The 21,894-nt window shown below is 43.7% G+C and overlaps 1 protein-coding gene across 1 annotated transcript; it reads left to right on the top strand.

The window, feature by feature from the left end:
- Positions 1-2,365: 2,365 nt before the first annotated feature.
- Positions 2,366-21,848, top strand: HHIPL1 (HHIP like 1). The gene is made up of 9 exons (XM_027638060.1): positions 2,366-2,379; positions 7,111-7,757; positions 10,034-10,177; positions 10,457-10,785; positions 12,663-12,735; positions 13,042-13,187; positions 16,211-16,292; positions 18,118-18,200; positions 20,858-21,848. Exons 2-9 carry the CDS (start codon positions 7,450-7,452, stop codon positions 21,373-21,375), a joined length of 1,683 nt encoding a protein of 560 aa, XP_027493861.1. The 5' UTR covers positions 2,366-2,379; positions 7,111-7,449; the 3' UTR covers positions 21,376-21,848.
- Positions 21,849-21,894: the final 46 nt, after the last annotated feature.

Raw genomic sequence — 21,894 nt, 5'->3', positions numbered from 1 at the left:
TAACAAAATGGTGATTAAAAATATCAATAAACTAGATCTTGAAAGATTGCTACAGGGTGGGTAAGCATTGACTGTCCTCATTTTATGAATGGGAGAATCCAGACAGAAAGATAGTGTCTTGGGAATAGTAAGTTAAGTATCTAGGCAGAGCTGAGAAGAAAAGCCAGAGCTGTGTGCTCTACCCACCACACCACAGATCCCTCAAATACAGCCCATGAGCTTCTACCTGTGTCCTGGGAAGCCTCAAAACTCAGCTTACAACAGCTTGTAAAATAATCCATCTTTGACATAACAATCTCATTATTGAGGCCAAGGCAGCTACGGTCTCTGCTTCAGCAGTGCCTTGCTCATGAGCTGCGGTGCAGTCCCCAGCCTGAGAGGTAACCAAAAAATTGCCCTGCCTGAAAGAGCAAAACACTGGCAGCTCTGGTATGTTGTAAAGGCACACAGAGGACTTACCAAAGGTATTTTATGCTGTTTTGCAGTGATGAACAGATCAAATCTATAGTTCCGTTGTACAACTCACTGCTAAGTATGCACAGCATTTAATTTTCCTTTCATTTCTGAAATGTTTCATGGATGCCAAACTAATCAAGAACTTCAATAGCAAATCAAGAAGCTAAAAGTTAAATCTCATTATCCAGAATATGTTTGGTTACCGCAATCCATTCTTTATATATTAAGCATTGTTGCAATGTTAATTAACAGTGTTTAAAAATCATTATAAACACTGAAACAGCAGCCAGTGTTAACAACAGGAATAAAAGATTAGCTGGGATGAAGAGGGAGAAGCGTTTACATCAGGGGTTTTTTACGCAATATGGGGTTGCATAACTGCATACTCATTTTTTTCACGGCACGCAAACTTTTTGGGGGCAGCAGCTCGATCATGTGCTTTCCAATGCACTTACTGAGCTCATCCATGAAAAAGTGGGTTTGAATGACCAAAAATAAAAGGGCAGAGAATTCTCAGGTGAGATCATCAGGTGTTCTGGTTGCCTGCACATTTGCAGAATTTTTAGTGACCTTAGCAGCAGTTACATAAGCATGTGGAGAGAAAATAAACTCCTATGAAATGCTGTAACACATATGGTCTCCTGACAGGATGTTCCAAGCCACACAGTAATTTTATAGTCCATATGCACTGTACAGTAGTTCTTTGGTCTCAAAGCAGGAGTCAAAAATAGCATATCAGCATGAACTCCACATTCTTTGTCTTTGAGGGGCAGTCTGTGTGTTAATATTAAAACACATAATACACCATGGCTAGCTCTGTTTAACAGAAAAAAAGTGCAATCTACATGGGACTTGATTTTACTAGCTGATAACATCACATATGATATGGCTATATGATGTGCAAAAATCCACCACTGCGGGTAAATGTTTTTCCCAGGGTGTGCCATGAGGCACTTTACGGTAAGAAAAGTGTCATCAGCGATTTTTTTTTTTTGAGGGGGGCAAAGAGTTCCTGGACAGCGTGGAGGGAGAACTAATCTGAATGGTGGAATATCTTCATAGAGCAGTATATGTCACCTGGACTCTCTGGGGCCACACGGTGTAAAGACTCCACCAGTGAGTCTCATCCCAGGACGAGACTGCCAAAGGACGCAGAAGCACTAGTTGTACTGAAGCTAAATTTTGTTATTAAATATGTCAATCAGCCGTATAAACTCCCAGTGCTATATTCTGTGGTGTTTTGGTCATACAAAAGCCTCGGCGACAGAACCGAGCCCAGCAGCCAACACTTGGGAGGTCAGCCTAGGGAATTTGTTCCCAGAACGATCCACTCTGGTGTCGTATGCTCCACTCTGGTGCTGTGTGACACGCTGGGCTGACTGCCCAGCCAAGTACCTGCCCGGCTGCGGAATCAAACCAAAATCGCCCGTCCAAAGCCATCACCGAAGCGTGTCCGTGCGTTGAGCGGCGCCGCGACCCCGAGAGCCCGGGGCCGGCCGTCCCGGCGCTGACAGACCTCGGGGCGGCCGCTCTCCGCGCCCCTTCTCCCGCGGGCGGAGCGGGGCCGGCCGAACCTCCGGGCGGGCGGCAGCGTCCACCTCCGTCCCGGCTGTCCCGGGGGGCAGCGCCATGCGGGGCCCGCGGGGGGCTGCGGGGCGCGGCGGGGCTCGGGCGGCCCTGGCGCTGCTGCTGGCGGCCGCTCTCGCCCCGCGCCCGGCGCGGCCGCACCCGCAGTGCCTGGACTTCAAGCCGCCGTTCCGGCCGCCCCGGGGCCTCGCCTTCTGCCGCCGCTACGCCGAGTTCGGCTGCTGCGACCCGCGACGCGACAGCGCCCTGCTCCAGCGCTTCTACCGCCTCAGCGCCCGCCTCGACGGGCACAGCTACGCCGCCTGCGCCGGGCACCTGCAAGACCTGCTCTGCCAGGTGAGACCAACTGCAGGACCAGCTCTCCCGGAGCTCCTGCTGCATAGCGGGGCTCCTGCCGCACAGGGGCTACAGCCGCGCTGGAGGCTCCAGCCGCACAGGGAAGGGTCTTCCAATGCGCAGGGAACATCACCAGCCGCACAGGGGTATTCCACTCCCTGCAGAGAGCTCTGGCATCGGCATGGATGCTTCTGCTCAGTCACGGGGCTTTGGCCCAGGTGTGTGTGCATCCACCCGAGCAGGGCTGCATCAAGCTCAAGTATGGATGCTTTGGAAGAGACATGGGTGCATTGATCCCAGGGGGATGCACTGGCCTAGGCACAGGGTCTTTGGACAATCCAGGGGAGTGTGAGCCTTGGCATTAGTTCCCAGGCCTGGACAGGAGTACAGGAACCACCTCACAGGTGCATCAGCCATGGTATTCATGCCTGGGCCAAGGCATGGGTGCACTGGCCCACACATGAGTGCATTAGGGATAGTGCAACAGCCTAGGCACGTGCTCCCATGCACTGGCAGGAGCACCTGTCCATCATCAGGTATCCCAGTGGACCTTTTGTTCTTTGGTACATGTCTGAAACAGGAACAGGGATGTTGCTCTGCTTTAATTTATGAGCAGCAGTGCTCTGAGGTTGGTATGTGGACAGTTACAAGTGGACCTGGTGAAGGCACCCATGGGGGACCTACCTGCACAAATCATGCTCCTTGTTATGCCCAGTTAATGGGGTCAGGTGGGTTTCTTTGCTTTGGGTTACACCATCCAGAGATGCTTTTAGCGTGTGCCAGGTGCTAACAATCCTGATGATGGGTGCAGAGAAATGCCCGAGGATGTGGCCTAGAAACCTCTGTGATGGCCATCCTGCACAGGGAGGAATTTCCACTCAGGGTTGATGTTCTGTGGCCAGATACGATAACAGGAGGATCACAGTCTGCACAGAGCAAAGCCTCTGACCCTATCATCAGTGGTGCCCTCACATGTATGAAAATGCCCCTGAGACAGAACAGTGGAGGCTCTGCGCTGTGCAAGTGTAAATCTTAAATTAATTCAGACAGCAGAGTCTCGTCTGCTCTGCTCGGACAGGATCAAAGTGGCTTTTCAGAAATCCTGCTCTTAGCATTTTGCAGGGTACCTCTTGTGTTCCTGAAAGCGTGAAGAGAAAGACAACCCTTTTCCACATCAGCTTCTAGAGACTTGACTTCTATTTCATCTCTCATTGTACTGGAAGCAAAAAAACTTTGAATGTATTCCTGAAACAAGCGATGTCCAAAAGTCATTTGCAGATAGGAAACCAGTTAGCAGTGCCTGATAAGCACTCCTGCCTCTGGAAGCAGTAACTAAATCTCCTGTTTTCATCAGAAAGCCAACTGAAAATGTGTTCAGAAATAGAGATATTTCAATGTGGGAGAAATGATTCACTAAAATGTTCAGATGAGCTCAGTGCATCACCAGCCCAGATGTGGCTACAAAATACCACCACTGGTTGCACAAGTATGAAATGGAAGTTCAGATGTTGCAAACAATCTAGAACATTATGCTTCCATTCATCCATTGCATATACAGTTGGTATCCTAGACCTGAATTAATAAGTGGGTTTCTGTGGCTTATTGAGCACACTTCTGCTCACAATTCATGATTTCTCTCAAATGTGATCAAATTATTTTGACAAGTGTCTCAGCTTACAGTTGTGGTGAGGATTCTTATCTTTTAAATTTGTAGAATAATTGAATAGTTTGCGTTGGAGGTATCTAGTCCAAGACCCCCTGCAATGAGCAGGGACAGCTTCAACTAGGGTTGCTCAGAACCCCATCCAACCTGTCCTTGAATATTTCCATGTATGGGGCACCTACCACGTCTCTCAGCAACCTCCTCCAGTGTTTTACCACCTTCATTGTAAACAACTTCTTTCTTATATCTAATCTATATCAACCCTTCTTCAGTTTATCTGGTTGTATCACTAAACACCCTTGTAAAAAGTCCCTCCCCAGCTCTCTTGTAGCCTCTTTAGATACTGGAAGGTGCTATAAGATTACCCTATTCTCTCCCATACTATGGAAGAGAAGATGCCTCATTCTGCTTCTCAAGGAATATCTTGCTTAAAGGCTTGAGTTTCCAGATGGAGGTGGACAAGGAAGGTCAAGGAGAAGGTGAAAGTTAAATGCTTTTCTGAGGAGTTCTGTTGTTTCCTCTAGGCTGACAGCAACAGTAAATAAGCCATTGTTTGATGTGGGTGTTCCTTCAGACTCAGACTGTTGTAATTCCTCAGATAAGTAGCTGCCACTGAATTCCTGGAATAGATAGGATGGATTTGGCTGGCTTGTCTTAATGTGACTTATTTTGTTTTCTGATGAGTCATTTTCATAGTGCAAACCCTTTTCAGTGCTACTGAAGTTACTGATTGTTTGTCCATTGTTTCCTTGGTCTTTGGACCACATCATAGTTTAAAATGAATGAACAGACCATGTAATTTGGAAATGAGAATTTAGAACTATTAGTGATGCTGGGCTGTGACTAAGGGTAGAGTTGCTTGGTATTTTGAGCTAAGTGAACATGACAGGATAATGTGAAGGGTGAAGGACCACAACATTTGCTTCAGAAGCAGAGAAACTCAGGATCAGGCATGAGGCTCCATCTCTCATGGAATAAAAGTTGGAAAATATTTCACATGTGTCTGGAAAATACCCTAGGCACATGCTTGGGTACTGTCTGGCTAGTGATAGATCTCTGAATATCACTGTTGGTGTAATGCTGCTGTAATTAGCCATGTGCCACCAGGAATATGGTAAGGATGGAAGAAGTTGCCCACAATTGCTATTCAAACACACCTGAGGCTGGTGTGAACAGCCTGCAAGGCAAAGCAACAGGGAAGCCATACTTCTGGACTAGTTTTAATTCTGAATCTAAAGCCAGGGCATTGCTTTATAATGCATAAGATCACTGCTTGCTGTGAAAGATGCATTCAGAGAACTGAGGTACACCAGGGTACTCAATGGAGGGGCCTCCTTCCTCTGAATGAGAAACCTCCATAGGCAACAACATATTGAGCTCTCACCCAGCCCCCCCATCAAATTCCCTTTCTGTCTCATTTCAATTTGCTTTCTAAGGCAAATTTTTCAGTCATTACAACTGAATCGACTAACGCTCCCTCTCTTTCTGTCCCTCTCCCTGGCACACCTCATGTAACTGAGCCGAGTGCATTACCCAGTCTGCCTGTGTAATTTCAATGATTTGTGTCACATGCAATCTTCTTTTTACCACATTCATTGCTGCTCATTCGAGGGCATAATAACCTTCATTTTGCAATGAATGGCTTGACATTCCAGGAGGAAACCTTATTGTGCACTAATGATCTGTTATATGGCCCCTCAGTTTATTATGGTATGAAATGGAAAATAAAATAAAAATTAAATATTGTGTGTACTTATCAGCTAATTTAAACAGTTCAGTATCTCAAATGTTGTATCTTTTCAGCTATTGAGTAGTGCTGTAATCTGCATTAAGAGATAGCTCCCTATAGATTTAGAAACAGCTCCCTCTATTTTTTTCTTTTTACTAAGCTGGTTTTGCTTAGTCAAAAAAGAAGAACTGCAAGCTAGAAACAAAGAATACAGAATTTATTCAAGTAGTATAGTTTCTCTTCTGATCTTTCTTGCCTCAGTTTTTTATCTACCCTGTGAAAATAACTGAGCCTCCACAGAGTCATGTTGCATTATTTGAAGAGCACTTTTGAAGTGCTTGTTGGGAAGATGCATTACAACTGGACAATATTGTGTGTTTGTTACAAGGAAAAGCCCTTCCAAAGCAGAACTGAATCACTTTGGTCAGTTTGTAATTTACAGTCAGTTTACTGGAATGCAGTTTTGCATAAGAAGAATGCACTGTAGGAGTTCTCATTGTGGAGAACACAATGAACTGTCTGAACTTGATCCAGTCCTCAGGTAGATTTCCAAGGCTGCACCTTCCATAAACAAAGGCTGAGCTGCAGGTCCAGCCAGTGGACATTGCCTGGACTGTGGCCTTTGGTGCTCACGGAAATCCCTTGCAGAACTTGGTGAGCCATGTCATGATTATGAGAAATCATGAGATTTCACTGCTCCTGGCTGGGGATATAAACTGTCTATAGGCAAAGATCCACTAGCAAAGGCAGCTGGACCCAAGCAAGGATGGTGTATGTAGGGAGAGCATCCTTCTCCCCTCTTCTTCTACTTTCTCATTCCACTCCTTCCAAGCTGTAAATCCTACCCATGTCTGAGGTGCATGTCTGGATTATCAGATGATGAGGTATGAATGTTGCAGGCTTTGGCCCTGGTTGCCTTTCCCATTCTCTCATCATTCTGGAGATACAGGACCTGAATCTTCTCAACTAATTCTTTGGTTTCACTTCTGTGCTGTGATGAATCTTCTTGTTATTTCATAGATAAAGTCACAGCATCCAAGAAAGAAAAGCCTCTTTTTCTCCAGTACACCCCTAGGGTGATGTAGCAACATAGGCACCATTGCTGTGATTGGAATAAAGAAGCATGAGGAAGCCAGCTTTCACCGGGAATATTGAAGATCATTTCCACAAATGCTGAGATAAACCCCCTTTTTAAGATCTTTTCCTCTGTTAACATATCTTCAGAATAAACCACAATGTATCTTGTAATTAAGATGAAGTATCTTCAATTAGTATCACCACTCAGCTGTTTCAAATCTGGTCAAAGAAATGACCTGAGGTTTTTTCTCTCTGCTTCTAGGAATGCTCTCCATATGCAGCTCACTCATATGATGCTGAAGATCCCTCCACCCCCGTGCGGACGATACCAGGACTTTGCCAGGACTATTGCACGCAAGTGTGGCAGAACTGCCGCTCCATCTTTCGCCTCCTCTCTGCAGACCGAGAGTTAATTGCACTGGAAAACAACAAGGCAAAACTCTGCCGTTATCTGACCTTGGAGGACACCGACTACTGCTTCCCACACCTGCTGGCTAACCAGAACCTTAACCAAAACCTGGGGTTAGTCACAGCTGACGCGGAGGGCTGTCTCCAGCTCTGCCTAGTGGAGGTCGCCAACGGGCTGCGCAATCCCGTTGCAATGGTGCACGCCAACGATGGCACCCACAGGTTCTTCATTGCAGAGCAGGTTGGCCTGGTGTGGACCTACCTCCCCGATGGATCCAGGCTCGAAAAGCCATTTCTGAACGTCAGCGAAGCCGTACTTACCTCCCCGTGGGAAGGAGATGAGAGAGGGTTTCTAGGTATTGTCTTCCACCCTAAATTCAAATTTAATGGTAAAGTTTATGTTTACTATTCAGTTGAAGTTGGTTACGAAGAGAGAATCCGGATCAGTGAGTTCAGAATTTCTCCTACTGACATGAATGCCTTGGACCATAATTCTGAAAGGTACTGTATACACATTTCTCTGCCAAATGTATTTAAGATTTCAGAGGGCAACTTGTGCATTTTTAAAGACTATTAATTAATGGGACTTATTTAACTTAATATTGTTCTTGCAATCCAGTGTGTTAGCACGTTAGTCCAAGTTCATGTCTAGCATATTGAAGTACAGAATGTGTGTGTCCTCCATGGATGAACTGCAAGTGTTCAGGGATAAAACATTTACAATTCTCAGTTCTAGTATGTCAGAGGATTTAACTGAACATGGATGAAACATTATTTTACAGTTAGTATTTTGGTTTTTTGGTTGGGTGTGGATTTTTTTCTGGTTTGGTTTTTTTTGTTGGTTGGTTTTCTTATTGTTATGATTACACTTTAAAATAGACATCGGCAAATTCATTCTGAAGCCAAAGGTTTCCAAAATCAGTATGAGCAAACTGAGTGATGCTAGACCAAAGATGGGTTTGGTCTCATGTTTCTTTATCTGAACAACACCTCAACCCTGTGATATTAGAAATTTAACATCAAATTAAATAAAATGCAAGCCACTATGTTATTACGAAGTGCATTTTGATTGGAAATGTCATTTGTTTGAGTCTGATCCTGCAGTTGATCCACATTAATATGTGTCTTGTTTGTGGAGTCGATCTATAGATTTAACCATGTCATAGATCTGCTGTTTTAAGAGATCCTTGAAAGTTATGAATGCTAAGATATTTTCTTGATATGTGATTTGAATCAGGGGCTTTCCAAATACTCAGCTGTGGATGATTCTAGCTCAAAAATGCATGTAGCCTAATGATAGAAAGGGGATGCTGGTTTATAAAGCAATTAGAGCAATTCAGTGTAAGCAGCACTGTAGATGACAGGTAAGGGGAATTAAATGTGGTCCTCAGGAAAGCAAGTCAGGACCTTAAACGTGCAGATGTCAGGGCCCATGAGCTGTCTTGTTTAAAAATCCTCAGGGTCTATGTTTGTAACATTTTCTTTGCTTATTTAGCTTATGGTTAGTACGGCAAAAGCTTAAGGAAACAGAATTGTGGTCCTGTTGTGCTTGTGTAGGCACAGGTCCCACTGACTTCATCCTGTGATGCTGCCCAAGAGGGAGCTCAGGCTGACATGTGGTGTGTGTTGTCTCGGCACAAAGGCGTGTGTCTGTTTATCCTCAGATACTTGCTCAATGTATTTTGGGTTTTTTCCATCTTCTTTGGGAGGCTGAGGAAGATTTACCTCTGTGTCTGCACGGGATCCTCCTTTGCTCCTTCTGCTAGTTGGAGTCTGTGCACTCTTGCACAATTACCTTATCACAGAGGTGGTGACATTTAACAGGAGGTGACAATAACTCCGTAGTTGGGTTCCTTCCCACAACTCACAATAACTATCAGCATTTCAGACGGGAAAAAAACTAGCTAAAAACGAAGCAGTATAAGTGAATATTATAATTTGCTTTTTTTCATGCACTGCGAGCATGAAATCCGGACTTTTTTTAAAAGCTGGAGTGAAATAAACTTCAGTTGTTACACCTGGAAACCTTCACTGCATAGATTTGTGGCTTTACCATTCTATAAAATTATACTTTAGATATTTTACCCTTTCCTTACTATGAAAGGTGCATAAAATAAACAAATAAAAGAGAGAGTTTGGGTTTAATATTGAGGTAAAGTTTGTTGGTACTCCTTTGAATAACCTTTGTCAAAATGTCAGTTTTTTCGTAGGGCAGCTTTTAACTGCTCTTTAAACTCGTAAGGTCCTGAGTGTGTAATTCTCATTTAAGGATTCTTCTCTCTGTGAGAATTCAACTATTCCTTAATGTTTGAAAAGTTTTATGTTTGCCTTGAAAGAGCCTGTCAGGATTGTGCCAAATGCTGTACAGATGCACAGATGGACTAGAGTCCTTTCTCTTTCAGTTTACGACTGGATATAAACTCAGGTGCCTTTTCTTTGAGAAATATAAAGAAAAATAAAAAAGAACTTTAACAAGGAGGAAGAAAGAATCAGAGGAAAAGTATAAGTAATTAAAAATATATCTTGTCGTGTGATTTCACAGATTTTCCATATTGCACAATTTGGCGTTTCTGTAATCTGGAAAATATGTTGGAACTATTTAAGGTTAGAAAATCAGTTATGGCCAAGCAAAATTCAGTAACGTGGATGTGGAGGAATTTGTATCAAAACTGACCTGTAACCTTGGCATCTGTCAAGGGCAACATTGGCATGACATTGCTCTGCCCTTTGCTTAGGTAATTGGCGCAGATAATTGCCTTCTCCCTGTTTTCATTTAGGATAATCCTGGAAATAGAAGAACCTGCTTCCAACCATAACGGAGGAGAGCTGCTCTTCGGAGATGATGAATATCTCTATATATTCACTGGAGATGGAGGCATGGCTGGGGATCCTTTTGGGACCTTTGGAAATGCCCAGAACAAGTAAGTGTGGATCCATCCCTGTCGCAGCTCCAGGCTACCAACACTGCTCCACGGAGCAGTGCAGTGTGGGAAGTCAATGACAGCCACCTGAAGGCTGTTTAGAGGCAAAGAAATTGTCTTGAAATGGTTGTTTTTTTCAGAGATATTCAGAGACTCATCTTTTTCAAGACAGAAAGAATGAAACCCTAGACCTTCCAAAACCCCCGTCTCTGATGTTTAAGCAAGGTCTAGTTTTATTTATTTATCTTTTCCTCTTTCTCTTTTCTTCTCCCAATACAGATCAGCCCTGCTGGGTAAAGTGCTGCGGATCGATGTGAACAACAACGACCGTGGGCCCCTGTACCGGATCCCTCCTGACAACCCTTTTGTCCACGACCCTACCGCTCGCCCTGAGGTCTATGCTTACGGAGTGAGGAATATGTGGCGCTGCTCTTTTGATCGGGGTGACCCTCACACCAAGGAGGGGAAAGGGCGGCTCTTCTGCGGAGATGTGGGGCAGAATAAATATGAAGAAATTGACATCGTCGAGAAAGGGAAAAATTACGGCTGGAGAGCGAGGGAAGGGTTCAGCTGTTATGACAAAAAACTTTGCGCCAACTCTTCCATGGGTAAATAGATGTGTTCTCTAAACTACCTGCATCTCCCACTGCACAGTTTTCTGTGCCATCATTTTTAATTCCTGCCCTCAAACCCTGGCTGCTTGGTTGGTAACATACCTCTTTGAGATGTAAATCTATACTGTCTCAGTCTAGAAGGGGACTGACTTGGACATAAATATTGAAAGTCCAAATGTTATTGTTTCTGAATTAGGACGAAAGTGAAACAGGTTAGCTGTTGTTTTTCTAGGTGATCTGTGTTGTTAGTCAAATTACTTGGTGACAAGGGGACAATTTCATCTTTGCCACATGAAATAAGCTTTCATGCAAGAGCAAGAAGAATTTGGAGCAATTGTATTTTTCTCCATAACTCACAAGTAGTTTCCTTATTTTTGAAAAAAAGAGCAAAAACATATTATGTAAGCTGATCAACCCTTATGCACACTGCCTGCTTTGCAGGTATCTGAATGTATGGTGTATCTTTGTTTCTTTTAGCTATGTCAAAAAGGCAAAGCTTATTTTTTTTCAACTTTTTAAACTGTTCAAAACTGGATTCAGGGTATTTGCTGGCTGGCCAAATTCCAGTGCATGTGTGAAGTCAGAGCGTATTGTGTTGCAAGGTCTGATGTGGACCACATCTTATGCTGGAGCCTCTCCCCAGAGATCCAGGGGGGCAGTGGGCTGGAACTGATTTGCATCAGCTGAGATTCTGATTTTTTTCTCTTCTACACGCTATGTCCTATGTGTTGTTATTTAACTTTCTCCCTTTTATTAACTTAACTATAATTATGATGGTAGTGATGAAGTATTTCTTATAAAAATTTTGAGAGCAGGGAGCAGATTTTTCACACTCCCTTTCTGAAGCAGTTGTCAGACAGCTCGTTTAGCGCTCTCCTGTGTGTCAGCATCACGTGAGCATTCGTGACAGGCATTGTACTGAGGTCTCTAGGGATTCGGAACAATTTTTGATGCCTTTAGAGACCCTTTTGTTAGAACAGTGAAATGTCACAGCCCTTTTAGAATAAGTACAGCTGAAGTGTAGAAAACACCTGCTTTGGATGAAATGCCTCTAGTGCAAGTTCCTCACTGGCAGAGTGGCCAGGTTTGCTCCTTGAGGCATTTGCTACACAGTCAGGGAGAAACGCTGTGAGGACAGGAAGGAGTAGGTACCATGAGGTAACTGTGACCCAGGAGTTTTCAAAAGAGAGGGAAGAAGGCACCAAATCAAGACCCTCAAAATCAGGACATCTCCCTCTGTTTTATGTCTGTCTTGTATTTTAACTTACATTTTAAATGAATATGCCAGTACTACATCAAGCCTCTGCCATACCATAAATATTTGATGGCCCTTTCAAGTCAGCTCCCCCATCTCAGAGGAAGAGAAGCTATTTGTGCTGACATCTGACATATCTTTTCATCAGTGCCTGCAGTCTGGAGTTACCCATCTCTTTTTTTCCTTTCACCACCTAAAAAAAGCTGCACTGAGGAAATATCTCCTGCATGGATGTGGTGACTCCAAGAGTAACCTGCGAATTCTTAGCGAAACCACCCAGGTTCTGTAGAAATGGGCCAGAAGTGGCACTAAAAGAGATGAGCTGTAGTGGGAGAAGGACTCAAGAGAGCAGTGCGGTCTCAGTGAGTCTTGGTGATTGGGCAGGCCTATCAAATGTGATTCCAAAAAGGTGAATATCAAACTAAATACAACTCTGTCATCACTTCATTTAAATAGGTGCTCCAGTGAACCTGACTGCATGCTGCTAGTCTCAGAACAATCTAGCTAAACAGCTATTCTGCAGTGCATGTCAAACAAGTCACAGATCTTTTCTGCCCTGCAGATGATGTGCTCCCAATTTATGCGTATCCACACAAAATGGGGAAATCTGTTACAGGAGGTTATGTTTATCGTGGCTGTGAGTCTCCAAACCTGAATGGCCTGTACATATTTGGTGATTTTATGAGTGGGTAAGTAAACACTTTGGACACTCATCAAGTTGTAACCCTAGCCAAAATGTCCCCAAATCTTATGGTACTCAAACCCTGCCCTCTTTTTTTTTTTAATGGGTTTGTGTTGCCACTGAAAGACAAGGGGTTGCATGCAGGGTGTATAATACATTTGGTTTAATATTAACAGTTCTTCATTTTTCAGAAAAGCTGCAGTTCCTATTGCAGCTACTGTGGGTAGGAAGCATTAAACATCCTTTCAGGTGTCCACGTTAGTGTTCATAAATCACCTTGGTTGGGCTGTGGAAGTGTTCTTTTGCCTTGCAGACGCCTGATGTCTTTGAAGGAGGATCATGCTACTGGAGAGTGGCAGTACAGTGAAATCTGCATGGGGACAGGACAAACGTGCATGTTCCCTGGGCTTATCAACAACTATTACCAATACATCATCTCTTTCGCTGAAGATGAAGCAGGTAATCTTTTAACTTTTTTTGTCACACTAGATGACATGTTTGTGTTTTCTCTTCAGACTAAAACACCAGAGAAGGGATCAGAGAGGGCTCCTGGGAGCAGCGGGTGGAGGGGAGGCAAAGCATGAGTCTATTAGTCTTTAAAATGGGTGGGTGAGATTCTCAGCATCTCCCAAACACCAAACCAAAGTTACAATGCTAATTTTTGGGGTCTGTGTGCCATAGAGTGCCTGCAGGGGGAATTGGAGAGTCAGTTCCCTTGGGACTGATTCTGGGTGCACTGGACTGTGCTGCTGCCTGCATATCTACCCTCTGGAGAGCAGGGAACAGTGGGGGCAAGTAGAATAAAACACAGCTTAGAAAAGAAACCTCATTCTTCACAGTGCCACGCTGTGGGGAATGGAGGCCCTGGCAGCCTGAGAAGCTGATACTCAAGCGCGAGCAAGTCTATGTTCTTGGCTAGTCAAGAAGGCTGTGGGCATTATTAATGGATACAGGGAAGCAGATATCATGAACAGCAATTATGTACCTGCTCACCCTGGGCTGGGATATTTGTAACTCTCCAGGTGAAGCAGAATGAAAGCTCTGTGTTATGTCTTGAGTGAGGCATCAGCAAAAGGCTGCTTAAGTCCATATTTTATTAGTGTCACCTGGGATTTTCCCTTGCATAGGACTGAAAGTCTCAGTGGAGCTTTGCATAGCTGTGTTTTCAAAACTGGAGAAATTTTACTTTCTAGAAGGGAGATGCTGTGATTTGAAAAGGAGGAAATAAAGAATCCTGGGGTGAAAGTTGTTGGTTGCTCCCATTGTGTGTACAGGGCTATTCCAGAGTGTGCAGCCCCTGCAGCCCCTGGACACGAATGGGGGGAGCACAAGCCCCACAATGTTCAACACCATTGCTGAGTGACACACCACATGTGTGACCCAGCAACGCAGGAGTTGTGTTCTGCCCTGTTTCAGGGGGGTCCTGGCTCACAGTCACAAACACCTGCTTCCAGAATGCCCCAGCTTTTAAAAATCTGGTTTTCCTGCAGATTATGTCAAGTTTGGATGTTGCACAAATAATATGAATGCAAATTTTATTTTGTAAATGCAAATCATCCAAATTAAGTTATTATCTTGAAAGTTTGACTTCTTTTTTTTTTTTTTTTTTGAGTTAAATTCCAATTTCTTTAATGGTTAATATTCATGGAAGTTAGAGATATTTCACAGTGCTGTGGTGAGAAGGATATCTTACCCTAAAATCAAGTAACTTAGTTCAAATCATCTTAATGTCAAGTGCAATATCAAGCTGTTAATGGTGGCCCTTGCTCATGCACGTGGGAATCATGTCCCTTGTCCTGCATCTGTCAACAGACTCTGGACAAAGTGGGGGTTAAACACCGTCACCCTTCTACCCTGCACTTTTCATGTGTACCTTGATTAAGTACAACAGAGCTGAGTGGAGATTTGGGCTGGAGTATCTTTTCAGAGGTAGTTAGTTGCTTTGTGTTTGCTTTATAGTAATGGGAAAAAAATTGTTGATAACAGTGTAGTGAGGTTGCTTTATCTTCAGTGAACATCTTTATCTTGAACGTTTTGTGTGCTGGGAATCTAATTTTTATTATTTTTTCAGTTTATTTTAACAAGGTTTTCTTCACAGAAGTATTTGAGTTTTGGGGTTGTTGCTCTGATGAATGTTAATCTGACTGGTGTAGTCGATGTGTTTATTTGGTGGAGACATCTATATTTTTGGCTCATTGCATGACCATTATAAAGCCAAAAACCCTGTGCCTGGGCAGTGGAATGTCCAGGACACCCCAGGCACTGTGACATGTCTGTGGGGCACATGTGTGTAGCCTCTGTGCTTCATGGCCTTAGCATCCATACCTCTGTCTGATAACTTTCAGGAAAGAGGGGCAGGATGTAAAGCACACATTACTGCACTACAAGATGCAGTGCTGGGTGTTTCCCATCTCTGTTTGGATCAAGGCTGCCTCTGGCCTGTCTTTAATGAAGCTCACCAGAAAAAGGAAGAAACCAGCCAGGGGTGGCCAGAGATGGCTGGTTTCTACCCTGGAAGCATCAAGAGGAGCTCAGACCAGGGCAGCACAGGAGAGCGGGTAGGAGGAGGGAGGCTTAGCACCAACTGCCACCAATTCCCACACCTTCCTTTGCTCACTCTGACCCCTCTGCTCCTTCCCTTCTTCCCTGTAGGGTACCCATAGGGCATCCAAAGAAATCTGCCTTGCTCACTAAACAAGTCTCCACGTCTCTACTGCCTCCTTTTCTTTTTTCTCTTCTTTTTTTTTTTTAAATATTGCTAATTTATTTTTTCTCTCTGATCCTTTTTGTTGCACCTCTCAAGCACTTCAGCTGGCAAAAGAGTGCCAAAGGGACTGCTTATCCCAGTCTCCCCTGCACAACAGGAGAAGGATAGAAATGCAGTTAAGAGAAAATAAGTCAAATAAATGGTGATGGACATTGTTTGGCTGAAGGTCGAGCCCTGTCCATGTGACCTGACAGAGAGGTGTGATGAACCAAATGCTTTTTGTGTGAGATACATCTCATTTTGTGAGTGTCCTAAAGAAAGGAAAAGCAAAATCTTATTCTACTGTCATTCACCCAAAGGAGTGCTTCATCCAAATGAGCAGAAGATGGTGAACTTTCCTAATTTCTTTTCATTTTGTTTCAGCAAAGGTAATTCAGGCTTTGACTGTTTTGTATTAGAGAAGTCAAAGGACACAGATCAGAATGAGATGACAAGTGAAGTCTGGGCAGGTGAACTTGCAGTGGAAATTTGTCCAAATAATATGATGCTATGTAAAAGGTCCCACTCACTAAGAGTATTTTATGCCAATGGACTGCAGATAAACTCACTACAACCCCAAATTTTAACCTGCCTTTTTTCCTCCAATATCCAGACCTCCATGCTGGTTTGCATTTCTCGATGCTCTCTGACCTGTGATATAGACTTAATGTCTTTGTGCTGTACAGGACAAAAACTCCACGGAAAGTTTTCATGGCTGTGCCTGTTTTCCTCCCAGGGGAATTGTACTTCATGTCTACTGGTGTACCAAGTGCCACGGCTCCCAATGGAGTGGTGTACAAAGTGGTGGACACCTCCAGGTATGAAATGTTCTCGTTGCAAAGCCTGGGTGTGGTGCAGTGAGTCCAGGTGTGGATGTGGTGAGTGATGTCTGACTCACTAACTCTTCTCCCATGATGGGCCCTTCTGTGAAGATTGTTCAAGGAACATCTGGAGCAACCCATTGTGAGTCTGCTTTGCTCTGGCAGTCGTGGGGCTCTGCACTGCCTGGTGCCAACTTGTTATGGGGCCTGTTGGTGTCCTGTGGGTTGGGAGATTTGTTCCTGAATGCTAAAGCTGTATTTTATAAGTAGCTTGTCTTTCTTGGGCAAAGTTGCCCTAGATTCCTGCCTGAAAGGAGGCAGTTTTTCTCCAGGTGTTTATTCTCAGTTCCTCTCTATCCCTTGTGTCCAGCTGCATCTCCCACAAGAGCCCTGTGGCCAGGCAGCTGCAGCTGAAGTTGGACCAGCGTGACCTGCAGTGCTTTCTTGGGCAAATCAGAAATGAATGTCAAAAAGTACATTTTTTTTTTTAATATTTCAAAGAGAAAAATGGATTGGACAAGAAAACAGAACCATTGTTACACCTTCTGGATTCCATGTGTGTGTATCTGAGACTGGGCAAGGCAGGGAATAGCTGTGTTTTATGGGAAGACTTACAGATGTTTTTTCCATCTTCCTGTTTTTTAAGCATTACTATTATTGGCTAAACACCAAGCTGCTTTCAGCCAGAAATGGAGAGTGAGATTTTTGTAGCTTTTATTGTTTTATATGGATTAAATTTACAGCTTTAGCTATCTGAGCATTTTGAACAAAACCACTTGTCTAGTTTTATGTTGAAACCAGTCCCCAAAGTTAAATAACCCCAGAGCTGTCACGTGTTCTCCTCCAACTCTCCTCTGTCAGGAGCATTTTCCATTATCTAACACAGCAGAAGAGTTCCTGTAAACTATGTATTAAGAGTCTGGTATTATGCAACCTTTGCAAAAATAAGGAAAGCAGAAGTCAAAATCAAGTCATAAGTTTAAGTTTAAAAAGAAGGTTTGTTCATGTGCGGAGTACAGAAAAAACTCACAGGAAAATTCATAAAAGTAGGAAACATCCTTGTGTAGGTAGCTGAGAGAAAAACTCTCTGCCTTCCACAGAAATGCAGATGCAAACAATACTAATAAAAAAGGAGCTATACACTCCTAATGCAGACACCATGCATTTTTAAGCCAACTTGAAAACCTCTGAAGAAGTCTGAGGATTAACAAGACAGCTGTCATAGGAAAAAGTGATGAGTAACTGCATGTAGCTTCTCAGAGGTGAGATATACCTCTATGGCAAACAAATTTGTGTCAAAATAATGCACTATAGTAAGAGAGAGCCCCTGTAGGAGACACTTAGACCTCATTTCTGAAACTAATACATTTTTGGCACTACCTTTGTTTGGGCTTTCTGAATGAATAATAGTGTGTTATTTTCCTTCCGTGAAGACAGTCTGAAAAGTTGTGCACACATGACCTTTATGTCAGAAGTTCAATACACACTGTCTAGCTTTGTATTTGTTATTTTCAGTTTGACTAATCTCTTTCTGTAGTGCTTGAACTTGCCAATGCTTTATTTCCTTAATGGATTCAATAGTGGCAAGTGAAAACACAGCCAGAGGACTCCACTGCCTTGTGAATATTTGGACTTTGATCAGTGGAGATCTGTGATTGTTTAGTTATGCTTTCTACTGTAAGAGATTACTTGCATCATTTAAACAGACATTTATTTTTTTCCAATGAGCATTACATTCATGGAAAAACAATGGGAAGCAACATCTTGCAATGCCAGAGGAAAGGAATTAATTGTGCACTGTATGTGTCCCTTTTTTTTACAGGAGAGCACCACCAGGAAAATGCCGAGTTGAGCCATCGCCAGTGAAAGTAAAAAGCAAGCGCATCCCGTTTGTGCCAAAGGAGAGTGAGTGTCACTGTTGTTGCTTATTATTGGTGCATCTTAGCTGGCAGCAGATACAAACTCCACACTTGCACTATCTCCACATGTGTGGAGACCACCCAGAACTTCACTCTTCAGACTATCCTCAAAATTAATTCTTACCAGTTGTTTTGGATCTGAAGAGTTGGTTCAAATAAGGCATAAAGTATTTCCCCTGTCCTGGCCATGTGAAATTTGCTTTGTAGTTTCTGGCCCTGTACAGTCTCCCTTTTCCATGCTACATTGTACTTGTTTCATTACCACCAACTGGGTTTCCCTGTAACTGTATGGAGACCCTGTGCTCAATGGTGCTTTTCAGTGACATGTGATTTTTTGCAGAGCTTCAGGTTGTGAGGAGTATTTCAAGAGATGAAAGATGTGATTGCTGAAGGGTTGGGAAGTAGCTCATTGAGCAAGATGAAGGCTGAGTCATTGTTAGTTGAAAGTGAGAGAATATGGGATGATAAAATGCTCCCAGAAGAATAAGTTATCAGCCATTTAGGTGAACTTTTGGCTTACCCAAACCCTCCAGGGCTTCTTGATTGCTTCATACTGCATGAAGTATTGAAAGTAAAGAGCAGTCAGTGATGTAGCTGAAGTTGCAGCAAGCCAGGTACTATTTATGTTAGACACAACAACCTAAATACAACATTAGAATCTCAGGATTAGATTAGGCAGTATCACTGTTCTTTTCCCCTGTGCATTTAATTTACACACTTAAGTACCTAGGCAGTACTTTGACAACTTCCCTTCAAAGTCAGCATATTCTATGGACTTTGTCACAAAGTTAATATTACTGTAGGGACTATAAAGTCAGGATACTTTTATTTAATTTTTAATTACATTAATCATATTACACTGCATTTGAGTCACTGGCAGTTCCTGCAGCTCTGGCTTCAGGGAAAAATGAGGGCACTCAGCACCTTGCAAGACTGAGTCTTTAAGGTGGAACAAGATCTAAGGCTAATTATTGACTGTTGACATGCCTGAGCATTCAGCACATCTTCAAATATATTTGCATTTGCAAGCTGGGCAGCAGTTTCCAAACATTAGTAACTTGTTTCATGTTCGACCAGTTCTATCTCTGTTTCTGCTTATACATTATTCTCTATGCAAGTCCAAAGTTCAGATTTTTAACTATACATATAAGTAGATATTTTGGGTTTGTTTACAAGTTAGTTTTCATCATAACTTAAAACACAGAAGTGGTGGGAGAGATTCTACGAAGTGTCTCATGAACTAAATTCACTTTTTTGGTGAAAACCAAATACAAACATTTTGATTCTGAAGCATGCAAACAAGAATGTGTAGGTGTAAATATTTACTGTTTTGGTTAGTATTTAGTGTGAATGTAACAGAATCACTAAGGCATGTGGCTTGCATTAGCTAGATGAGTGCATTTGTTGGAAGTGTATTTTATAAACAGCTTAACAGAGAGTAATGTATAACAACAACTTGATTCAGTGAGGTGAAAAGCAGTCCCAGGTGACCACTAGCTTCCATACAGCCCTACAGATCATTATATGAGTTCCAGGATTTTTAAGTGCCTTGCTAGATCAGGCTCCAGCAACTGAGCTGTGCACAGGTAAGGCTTTCAAATCCATTTCTTGCCTTCAGAACCTCAGCTACCAAAGAAGGGAAATATTCTCATGTCACAAACACAATTCCTCTTCGAAGAGCAGTAACTGGAAAAAAAATGGACCACTGCAAGGGTTTGTCTTCTGGGGACAATAGATATTAAGTACAAATAAGACAGTCATATTTTTCCTCCTCTTTGTACTACAAAGCAAATGATGAATGAGAGTGGATAAATCTGGGATATAATTCAAATAGTCATGATGTCTTTGCAAATGTCTGTGACACTGTCCCAGCTCAGTTGATTGTCATTCTGAGAAATTCTGAATTGATTCCTTCTGGCAAACTAAAACTTATTTTTAAGCTAAAAATAAAGCACATGTGAATAAGCAAGTCCAGTAATGCCTGGAAACTGTGACAGCAAAGAATTTTCAGCTCTTCAGAGTTCAAGGCTCTTTTTTTTTTTTTCATAAGGAAGAACAAACCCAACCTCAAATCCTGTTTTATGTGTTGTCCTGGCAACTCTGTTCCTCTTGCACATTCCAGTTGCCAGAGAGAATTGATTTTGAATGTTCCTGATTTCAGCTCCTCTGAATAAAGCATCTGACCCAGTGGGGAGGCCACGCTCTCCTCTGGTAACGATCCAATCCTAGAAATGAAGAGAAGAGCAGAAATAGTGCCTGTCTTTAGAATGCTTTCTGCAGGAGAGAAGGCTATGGTGGGGAAGTCCTCTGCTGACTGTGAAACTCCAGCGCCCACCCTTTAAGGGCCAGGCTGAGATTTTGCTTATTTGCCAATAAACTGCTTAGAGTTTCCTTTTCAGGAGAGGGCTCACGTGTTGGCATTCTGCCCTGCAGTCCTCTCTGCTAACTGAAAGCAGCTGACATTCTTTTACCGAGGAAATACTGGCTCACTGAGAGCATTGTCACTTCTCAACGGGATCAAGTAGGCAAATTGCAAGAAATTAGTTAAATAAGCGAAAAATCAGCACTGGTTTCCTATAGTTGTCTTCAAGTATTGCCCACAGAGTGACAGACTCATGGTTTCCCGGATTTTTTCCCCAACAGAGTTTATTATGCAAGCACCGATACCCCAACCCCGGCTGGAGACCACGACCGAGGCCCCATGGGGAGGTAGGCCAGACCTCAAAACCCCCACCACAGCAGCGCCCAGTGGCAGGACCGCCAAGCCCAGGAAGGGAGCGGAGAAGAGGGGGCAGCGCAAGAAGAAGAAGCCACGGAACGGCGCCGTGCGGCTGATGGAGCGGGGGCGCCGCGGCCGCGGCCGGGGCCGGGTGGAGATTTACATCGACGGCGAGTGGGGCACCGTGTGCGACGACGGCTGGAGCTCGGCCGCCGCCGCCGTGGTGTGCCGCCAGCTGGGCTTTCCCTACGTGGTGCGGGCCACCAAGAAGGCAGAATTCGGGGAAGGGACCTCCCTCCGCATTCTTCTGGATGATGTCCAGTGCTCCGGGCAGGAGAGGACGCTGCTGGAGTGCTCCCACGCCGACGTCGGCAAGCACAACTGCTCCCACGAGGAGGATGCTGGCGTGGTGTGCAGCCGGGAGGAGGTGGCAGACTGGTGACAGGGGAATTGGGGAAGGCAGCAGAGGGACTTGGAGCACATCCCTTTCTTGCCCAACCCTTTAAACCAGCTGCAGTTTTGCGGAGGGTGTGCCCTGTCTGGAGGGTGTTGCGTCTGTTCAAAGTAACCTCGTGGTTTTCTTCGTGTTTGTCCCCATGCATGTGCCTTGGAGGGAAAGAAAAAGTAAAACGAAGCAGTGGCTTGAGTATGTTGTGGGCAGGGACTACGTTTCTATGGTTTTTTTAATAAGAAAACCTCAAACATCAGCCTTTATAGATTAGAAAAGGGATGCATCCTGTTGCCCTTTCCCTTTCAAAATACAGCATTCCTCAGCTGTGCTTCACAGTGTTTTGCCAAAAAATAAATTCCCAAATGACTGTGTTTTGCTCTAATGGAATCGTTTGTGTTGTTTGCCTTGCTTTGCCACCTGCAGCTCTGAGGAGCAGTTTTTAACTTGTAAATCTGTGCCTTTCTTTGCAAAATACAAAAGTATATATTTTTTTAACTTTCCACTCACTAG

The sequence above is a fragment of the Corapipo altera genome, unplaced genomic scaffold, assembly GCF_003945725.1.
Source record: "Corapipo altera isolate COAL_440 unplaced genomic scaffold, ASM394572v1 23, whole genome shotgun sequence".
In the NCBI taxonomy this organism is placed as follows: Eukaryota; Metazoa; Chordata; class Aves; order Passeriformes; family Pipridae; genus Corapipo; species Corapipo altera.
This window is presented reverse-complemented; position numbering and strand designations above follow the sequence as displayed.

What these genes read in the sequence shown, in the direction of transcription:
- HHIPL1 (XM_027638060.1), top strand. Translation starts at nt 7,450, where the DNA reads ATGGTGCACGCCAACGATGGCACCCACAGGTTCTTCATTGCAGAGCAG. An exon ending in TTTGGTGATTTTATGAGTGG is followed by an intron (nt 12,736 to 13,041) that starts GTAAGTAAACAC and finishes TTTGCCTTGCAG; the next exon opens with ACGCCTGATGTCTTTGAAGG. An exon ending in TTTCGCTGAAGATGAAGCAG is followed by an intron (nt 13,188 to 16,210) that starts GTAATCTTTTAA and finishes TTTTCCTCCCAG; the next exon opens with GGGAATTGTACTTCATGTCT.